Source organism: Marmota monax, unplaced genomic scaffold (genome assembly GCF_021218885.2).
Source record: "Marmota monax isolate L192 unplaced genomic scaffold, Marmota_monax_Labrador192_F-V1.1 WCK01_AAM20220418_F8-fsc00045, whole genome shotgun sequence".
Lineage (NCBI taxonomy): Eukaryota > Metazoa > Chordata > Mammalia > Rodentia > Sciuridae > Marmota > Marmota monax.
This window is the reverse complement of record NW_026692132.1, coordinates 5677169-5687265: the sequence shown is the minus strand read 5'-3', so window position 1 is coordinate 5687265 and position 10097 is coordinate 5677169. Positions and strand designations below refer to the sequence as shown.

Genomic DNA, 10097 nt, shown 5'->3' with positions numbered 1-10097 from the left:
ACAATGAGATACATCTCACTCCAGTTAGAATGACTATTATAAATAATAAATGATAGGTACTGACATGGATATGAGAAAAAAAAACTCTTATACACTATTGGTGGGAATGCAAATTAGCATGGCCATATGGAGAACAATTTAGATGTTTCTCAAAAGATTAAAAATAGATATATCATGTGATCCAGCCATCCCACTTCTGGGTATACATACCAAAAAAATGAATTCAGTATATCAAAGAAATGCCTGCACTCCCACATTTATTGCAGCACTGTTCACAAGAGCCAAGATATTTAATCAGCCTTGGTATCCATCAACATATGAATGGATAATGAAAATGTGGCATATATGCATATGGAATATTATTCAGCCATAAAAAATGAAATCCTGCCATTTGCAGAAAAATAGAAGGAGCTAGAGTCTCTTAAGTGAGATAATTCAGATACAGGAAGACAAATGCCAGATGTTCCCATGTGGATGCAAAAAAAAAAAAAAGTCTAAACATAGAGTATCAGATAGCAGAGGGTTGGAAGGGTGGGTAGTAGATTGTTTAAGGGAACTGAATAACAGGTACCAAAATAAAGATAGTGAAGACATTCTAGTGTTCTTCAGCACAGTGGGATAACTATAGCTCACAATAACCTATTATATATTTTATGAAAAACTAAGAGAAGCCCAAAACCTCCAAACAAATTATAAAGAGATGTAAATATTACCCTGATTTGGTCTGTAAATATTATATACACATGTTGAAATATACTGTATACCATAAATTGTTTAATATGTGAATTTTTTAAGATTTAGTGAAGAAATAAAAGAATAAGGGAAAGTTGGAGAGGGAATGGAAAAAGCAAAGCCATTTAGATATGACCTTATATGATTTCCCTAAAGGCTTCAAAGGAGGAAAACAATCTGATTACTTTTTATACCTAAATGTAGTATCTTATGCATGACTGTTACAATTATGGTTTATCAGCATTCTAGAACTGATTTCTGTATTTTTCTTGACTACTGTATGCAGTCTAATGTTATTTCTGTTTAATATTCGTTTCTTAACTGGGGTAGATTCTATGCTGAGAATAGACATACAAGCTGCTTCAGTCAGAGTAAGTTCTCTCAACTGTAACTGGTAAATGCAGGGCTTGAAGGACCATAACCTCAGAAAATAAAATAATGTATTTTATGTTTACATTCTATAAGTGGAATCAGGTGTTACTCTAGTAAAATTTGGTTTTTCATAAATATTGCCATATAAATAATCATATGGTGCTTCCATGTGCACCTCTGATCTATCTTCAGCGTTGCGTGTATCTTTCTGTTCTTGCTCAAATCTGAAACCTAAAGAGAAATGACAAATGATTAGATGCTAAATATGATAAGGTAGATTCATTTAATATGATACTATGGCCAGGTAAGATCTATTCCATATCCCTTTTCACCACTCAGAATAGATATCATATATATATATATATATATATATATATATATATATATATATATATATATATACACACACACACACACACATACATACATATACAATTTTAGTTGTTGATGGACCTTTATTTTATTCATTTACTTATATGTAGTGCTGAGAATTGAATCCAGTGCCTCACACATGTGAGACAAGCGCTCTACCACTGATCCACAACCCACCCAGAGTAGATACCTTTCTTTATATGTTGTTTAACTGAAATCATAAATTTCTGCCCCAAATTTCTGAATTCATCCTATTTTCACCACCATATATTATTGTTCTGCAGGACCTGAGGTTGAGTGAAGTTTGATCTAATAACTAGCTGTTTGATTTGGGGTAATTATTAAAGTTCTTTAAGTCTCAATGTCATCTGAAAGTTGGGATATAATAGCACCTACCTCATCCTAATAAAGAGGGAATTAAATGTGATGGTGCGTGTAAAGAAGTTTTCCTAGTGTTTGTCATTTAGTTCTCTGTAATTAACTATTAGCTCTTTATTCACAAATGAACAGATGCCTTTTTTCTTCTGCAGAGCTGAAGTTCCCATATCTGTTCTGGATTTGACCTGCTTCTTGAAGAGGTGGCACACATTCTTCTCTAATACCAATATCTTCAATTCATCATCTTCACTGGCTTCAGTGATGCAAATCTCCACTATGAGAAATAATTTTTTCTTGTTCTTGTGCCCCTTCTAACTAACATCCTGTATCTTTTCTTTCATGGTGATCTTTTATAACTCAGTAATTTATATAGTTTCTTTTTGTACTTTCCATTCCTTTATATTCTTTGATCAGCCAGTAAGAACCTACTAAGTGTTACACATTGGGATTTCTGTAGCAAAGAGAATAGACAACACTCTGCCCTCTAGTGAAGAAGGTTACCTAAACTGAGCTCTAGAAGACCATCAACAATTAATCCTCCAAAGTGAAAATTGCATCACGTGTTTGAGGTACAGGCATGAAAACAGTGAGGAGCAAGAGGGGGAGCATGTACAAGTAGAAGGCTAGGCCACAGTCAGAGGCAAGGCCATGATCAGTTTAGGCTTTTTTGTGTGGTAGAAGACAATGTAAGGCAGCAGAGTGTGGTCATGTTTAAAAGCATGAATTCTTAGCTAACCTGCTTCAATTAAAATTCTGGCCCTCACACAAATTGTGTGTCCTCAAACAAATCATAGCACCTCCTTGTTTGCTTCTCTGTAAATGCAAATAATAGAACCTGTTTGGTTGGATTGTTTTGAAAACCAAATGAGTTACTACAATGCAATTGCTAAAGAAGAGTTTGTTAGCAAATAGAAGAGTTCCAGTTGTGCTGATTTAAATGTGTAAACTATCTGTTGTGCAGGGAATGGACTGGAGGAGCATCAGTTTGGAGGCCACTGCAGAAGCCTGTGGGGGATGGTACCTTGGACAGTGTGGAGGCAACCAGTTGGAAATAAGTGAATAGGCTAAAGCTAATGATGACTCATATTTATGGAGTAGTATTTTGTGCCAAGGCACTATTCTAAACTCTTTACAAATATTACCTCTTGCTATCTCACAACTGTCAGCTGGGTACTTTTTTTAAATTCTGGTTTTACAGACAAGAAAACTGAGCTACTGGCTTGCCCAGATCACACAGCCAGTAAGCAGTACAGCCAAAAATCAAACCCAAACTACATGTTTGTTAACCCCTTGGTTTACTGCTTTTCATAGAAGATAAGGCAGAACTCACACTCAGATCATACAGTAACCACAATCAGAATTTGACTATGTTAGAATTATTGGTATTTCTGGGATATCAGGATAGGAATTTAGGGATACAGAGAGAACACTGAGTCTCAAAAGAAAAACATCCATAAACAATGGAAATGCAAAACAACTCTGAGCAACCCCACCTTTGTGTGCCTGTGTCCTTGCCTGCAGCTTGCTGATGGGCTGCTGAAAAAGCAACAAAACCCCAAGATAACCACAAGGTGGAGAAACCACTCCTTTGAGAAGCATGTGCATTAAAGACTTTGGTGAATAAGAAATGACCCTAGTCTCCTTATAATAGTAAATTTTGCACACCCCAGTGTGGAAATTTAAAATGCTAAAGAAATGTGATTTAGAAAGTAGCATTATTAGAATAGCAAGGGCAATGTGCAACCACAACAACAATGAGCAGAATTTCATAACCATGCCCTGACTCTACCTCTAGTTCAGTCCCATCTGCTTTTCTACTATAAATGTTAAAACCCCAGAACAAGACAATGTGAGTCACTCTTAAGACTGCCTGCTCTCTGCTCTGAGAAGGTACTTTCACCTTTTGCTTTCTAATAAAGATCTTTGCTAAAACCTGTTTTGTCATTAAATTCTTTTCTGTGATAGTCAAGAATCTGGAAGATCCAAGTAAAGATCTCCTCCACTTCCAGATACCTCCTTAGACCCCTGTACCCCTGCAGAAGATACTCTACTTCAACATGCTGGTTATCACTTTTAGCTTCTCAGTATTCTTGACCACTGGAAGAACAATAGTGGCATAGATCCTAAAAAGTGTTTTCAACATTTTGTGACATTTATTTTGCCAAATAAAGTTTGCCCATTAAAAATCATTGCTGAAGCTGGGAGCAGTGGTGCATGCCTATAATTCCAGCACCTCCAAAGGGTGAAGCAGGAAGATCACAAGTTCAAGGCCAGCCTTAGCAATTTAGCAAGGCCCTAAGTGACTTAACAAGACCCCATCTCAAATTTTTTGTTGTGTTTTTTTTTTTTTGGGGGGGGGGTACAGGGGATTGAACTCAGGGGCACACAACCACTGAGCCACATCCCCAGCCCTATTTTGTATTTCATTTAGACAGAAGATCTCACTGAGTTGCTTAACACATTGCTTTTGCTGAGGCTGGCTTTGAACTTGAGATCTTCCTGCCTCAGCTTCCCGAGCCACTGGGATTACAGGTATGTACCACCATGCCTGGCTCAAAATTTTTTTAAAAAACATTTAAAAAGGGCTATTATTGCTGAAACCATGAGATACAACTTAAAAAGACACACACACTTTATTCAATCCTAAACAAACTAGAAAATTTCATTCTATTCCTAAATAACAGTCTTACATATAAAGGTAAAAATGACTCCTCATATTCTTTTATATCTATATATTGTGTAGGTTACTGAAATTTTGGATATTTAGAAATGTTTACATATGTGAAATGTATAATTATAGTTCATGAGAATTTCCCAAAAGTATTGCTAAAAATCACCTACCTTTATAGTTAACTGAAGAGTTGCTTGTTGCAATTTCCTTCCAGTTTGCAATATACCTAAGCATGTTATATGGACATTAAATGAAATTGATTAGGAAGCAAAAAGTTAATTCATTAGTACATGCTTAGATTAATTATAACAAATAGTCTCAATGTTAAATTCTTAGGACTTTCCTATATCTTAGTAGCTCACATGTACCTAAGGCAATCACCAAGACAAGGGGATGAAGGAGGTATAAAAATGGGGCCTACCATATGTCATAGTAGTATCCTTTTGCCTTCCCCCCAGCTCCTGTCTCATTTTATCCTGTTTCATTCCTGCAAGATCCTCAGTGAGTACCCACTACGTTAGTAGCTAATAATTTTAAATTTGAAGTATAGCAGAAAACCCTCAGAAGGAAAAGCCAATAGAAAACAATAGAAACATTCTCCTTAGTTTTGGATTGCCAGACCTGTTTCTGATATTTTAGAGGAAATTTAAACTACGTTGTTTATGATTTAAACAATAGTGCTGTCTTTGCAGTATCCATAAAATATAAAAGGTAATATTCAAGTTGGGCAAATGCAGCTAACTCTTCAGCTCCCGAAATGGAGGCTGAAATAGTGAGACCATGGTAACCAGAGAAGAGATAAAATAGGAAGAACACATATGATGAGCTGTGAAGATGAGCAGAAGTTCTAAGGCAGATTTCCTGAGACTTATTTCATCTTAGGCCTTATATCCCCTTTTCTAAGCCTCCTTCCTTTCAAATGCACCCAGTCTTACGCATAAATCAGTAAGAAGTTAGCCAAAGCAAGTACTGAAAGGGAGATGGCAGAGAAAAAAATGAGGAAGATTAGAATTGTCACATAACTAACAAAACAACTCTGATGTTCCAAGTATTTAAATATTTGAATTATTTTTATGTCTGACTCCTAAAGTTTTTTGCTATAGAAAGGTATATATTGTCCAATAGTATTGAATTAATAATAAGATATAATAGCTGGCTCCTTCTTATTACTGCTTCCTTTTATTGCTCTACTAACTTTATTCTATGGCCTTATATGGGATACTGCTTGGCCACTTAAAGCATTCTGGAAGACAACAGGTAGCATAAACCCCTTTCGGGATCTCTTAGTAGACAGTACTGCTTGTACTTGGCAGAATGTACTTTTAATGGTTGCTCCTTGAATCCAAGAGTAAAAGTTGGCTCTGTCCTTCAAAATGATAATGTACTCAGTTGATAGTTATAATTTATATCTGAAGACATGCAGGGTTTTATCCCAGGAGAACATCCATTTGTCATAACAAATGCTAGCACAAAAGTCTTTGAAAAGAAACTGGATTTTTACCAATAAATATGTGTTCAAGGTGTGTATGCATTTCTAATGATCTGACTGCAGAAAATTTTCCATAGTACCTATCGATTCTTCCTTTAATTTTTTCCCTTGATTCCAGGGATTGAACCCAGGGGTGCTTAACCACTGAGCCATATCTCCAGAAACACAAGAAGTTTGTAAATATGAGCATCACCACAAATGTGTGAGCAATTCACTGCACTATGATGGCTATGACATCGCAAGGTGATAGGAATTTTTGAGCTCCATTATAATCTTATGGGACCTCTATCTTATATGTGGTCATTGATCAAAATGTAATTGCATGGCACACAACTATATCTTTCTCATCAATATCTTTTCTCTTTTGCTTTCCTGTTTTTCTTTTTTTCTTTGTAATTATTTCCCTTCTGTATTCTTTTATCTTTCCTTTGGTCATTATTCTCTATGCTTCCTCTGGTCTTTTTCACGTTCCAGTGCTCCACACCTTGATTTTTTTCCTACCCCATTTTCTTATCTCCCTCTAACTTCTCCTACTTTCTTGCATTTCTTTATTGATAGTGTCTTTATTATAATTTTCTTCATCCATGTAATATTTACATTATTTATTGCAGGTAAGTATATATTGAACATTAACAGGTTTTTTGAGATGTAATTCATATGCCATACAATTCACCCATTTAAAGTGTGCAATTCAGTGGCTTTTCACATATTCACAGAGTAGTGCATCCATCTGCATAATCAATTTACAAACATTATCCTTAACCCCCCAAAGAAACCTCACATTCCTTTTTTTGGTGGTGCTAGGGATTGAACACAGGGCCTGTACATGCAAGGCAAGCGCTCTACTAACTAAGCTATATCCCCAGCCCAAGAAACCTCACATTCCTAGCCACCTTTTCTCAACTCCCCAGTTCCCTACTCCTATGTAACCACTAGTATCTACTTTCTTCAAAAGTTTGCTTATTCTGGAAATGTCATATAAATGGAATTATTTAATGTCATGCAAATGTCATATAATTGGAATCCTTTGTGATTGGCGGCTTCTTTACCTTAAAAGTTTCATCAATATTGTAGGATATAACAGTTCTTCATTTATTTTATTGTTAACAAAATAGTACATGATATGGATTTATCACATGTATCCATCAGGTGATGGACATTTGAGTTGCTTACCACTTTTTGGTAATAACTTCATGTGCAGGTTTTTACATGGACATATATTTTATTTCTCTTGGAATGAAATTGCTAGATCATGATAGCAACTTTATGTTTAATCATCTGAGAAACTTCCAGATTGTTTCCAAAGTGGGTGAAACACTGCATGTTTCCAGTATTAGCATATAAGTGTTCCAGTTTTCTCACACTCTCACCAACACTTGTTATTATCTATAGTTTTACTTATAGTCATGCTAGTAGGTACGAAATGATACTTCTGATTTGCATGTCCTTAGTGATCATATTAAATATTTCAAAAATTTTACTATACAAAATTCTAAAAATGTTTTTCAAAGAACATTTTAGTGAAAATTTATACTTTATTAATATCTCACACAGAAAAAATAGGGAATATAGATGACAATATAATTTTTATAATTAATTTCATGTTCTTAGCCTTGTTTCTAAACTGCAAAGTACAAACAAAACAGAATTATACTAAAGCATAATTCTGTGAATAAAAACAAAACAAAAACCACTAAGTCTAATTTTCTTAATTCTTGGTTCATTCCTCATTTTTCCTGCTTTTCTTTAGAAAAATAATACTAATTTTTGGAAGATTATGTTTGTGGCCCTAAGACTTACTATGGGAGTAGGAAATGTTAAAAAGAAAAAATAGGGCTGGGATTGTGGCTCAATGGTAGGGCACTCACCTAGCAAGTGCGAGGCCCTGGGTTCAATCCTCAGCACGACAAAAATAAAATAAAATGAAATAAAGGTATTTAAAACAAAAAAAATCTAAAAGAAAAGAAAAGAAAGAAAAAATATATGACTGCCTTTCTTTTCCAAGAATAGCAATATGTACTTACTCATCAAAGTTGAGTGTATTGGTCCACTTCAGTACTTCATCTACTTCCCATTCCATCACAGAATCTATCCCACCATCTTCAATACTTTTCATTAGACCTTTTGTTGCTGTTTGAATTAAGCTTACAGTGCCATAATGAGTAGCCCTAGCCATGAGGCTCCCTGTGTAGTACCTAAACAGAAGAAGTGAAGAGAAAGGTCAGTCATTGCAATAGGTCATAACAAGCAGATATGATTGTTATATATTGTTGTTACATATCAATATATATATAAATTAAAAATGGGTATACATTAATACAGTTTTGATCCTATATACCCAGATGCATGTAAACTAAGATCTATATGATAGAATCTTTTGTGGGGGAAAAGAAGTAATTTCATTAACCACACCAAACCAAAGAGGCCTCACTTAAAAATCACCCAATAAGCTGCATTTTTTATGATACAGAGAAAAATTAAGTTGTTTAATCACTGAGTCATAGAATTATAGAGTAGAAAGTATGTTAGAGACCAGATAACTAGCTGGCTTGTGTTAACAGTGAGGTAATAAACCCTGGAGGAATTGAGTACCTTCTACAAAGCCATGAATCTAAAGGTAGGTAGAGGGAAATAAAGGGGAAAAAGGAAATGGAGAGGATGAAGATTATCTAGTGAAGACAAACAATATCTTCATGCCAGGTACTTTTCATATACTTTTTTATTTAATTCTCTCTCAAAAGACAGTCATTTGTGACAGTTATTATTTATTTATTTTACTTTTTAGATAAAGAAAGTGGGACTTGTATAAGTTAAAAGACTGTTCAAAATCATGAAGGTAGAAAATATGTAGAAAGCCAGCATTTAAACTTGACTCTAAGTCCAGCCTCTTTTTGACACTAATTTGAGCACATGAATTAATATATCCACCAAACATTAAGTAAGTATAAATTAGTCCTTAACAAGAACATAGAAATACAGTCATGCATTGCTTAACAACAAGAAATGTGACATTAGTCAATTTTGTCACATAAACATCACAGAGTGTACTTACATAAACTTAAGACATACCAAGGCTATAAAGTATAGTATATTGCTTCTAGGCTATAAAACTGTACTACATGTTACTGTACCCACTACTGCAGGCAACTGAAATACAAAGGTGAGTATTTGTGGACCTAAACATAGAAAAGATATAGTAAAAATATGCTATAAACAATTTAAAATGGAGCTGGGGCTGGAGCTCAGTGGCAGAGCACTTGCGTAGCATATGTGAGGTACTGGGTTCGAGCCTCAGCACCACATAAAAATAAACAAATAAAATAAAGTATTCTGTCCATCTACAACTATAAAAAATTTTTAAAGAGAAAGAAAAGATTTAAAATGGAACACTTGTATAGGGCATGTACCATGAACAGAACTTGGTGAGTAAGTATATGCTGAGTGAATGTGAAGCCCTATAACATTACTATACATAGATATTATAAACATAGTACACTTAGGCTATGCTGAATTTATTTTTAAATATCTTTCTTTAATAATTAACCTTAGCCTACAGTAAATGTTTTACTCTATAAATTTTGAACACTTGGTTGTACTTTAGTCACTGTAATCCTGTGACCCTTGCAATTGGGTTTCCCTTAACTTACACTGCAACTATAGGAGATGAAGAACTACTTCGGAGCCACTTTGGAGATCTTCTAATTGTTTGCACATTTTTTTTTAATTTAACAACTTTATTGAGGTATAACTGATGTACAATGAACCACATATTTAAATTACACAATTAACAGTTTTGACATGCATACAGCTTGGGAATGCATCACTACAATAAAAACTGAATCTATCCATCATCTCCTCCCCCAAGTTTTCTTGTTGCCTTTTGTAATCTTTCCCTATTTCCTCCCTGCTCATTTCCAACCAACTATTTATTGATCTGCTTTGTAACTCTAGATTTGTTTTTAACATCTAGAATTTTATGTAAATGGAACCATGTAATATGTACTCTTTTTATTAGCATCATTTCATTTAGCATCATAATTTTGAGATTGATCCATGTGGTTATGTGTATCAATAGTCTGTTGC

General features: G+C 34.6%; 1 protein-coding gene across 1 annotated transcript in view; it reads right to left on the bottom strand.

The window, feature by feature from the left end:
* Nucleotides 1–240: 240 nt before the first annotated feature.
* Nucleotides 241–10097, bottom strand: part of CUNH11orf65 (chromosome unknown C11orf65 homolog) — a 30669-nt gene continuing 20812 nt past the window's right edge. The window contains exons 6-8 of the mRNA XM_046467128.2: nucleotides 8039–8209; nucleotides 4696–4751; nucleotides 241–1335 (exon numbers count right to left, since the gene is read on the bottom strand). Of these exons, the coding sequence (XP_046323084.1) occupies nucleotides 1184–1335; nucleotides 4696–4751; nucleotides 8039–8209 (379 nt within the window). The 3' untranslated portion in view covers nucleotides 241–1183. The remainder of the gene's footprint in view (nucleotides 1336–4695; nucleotides 4752–8038; nucleotides 8210–10097) is intronic.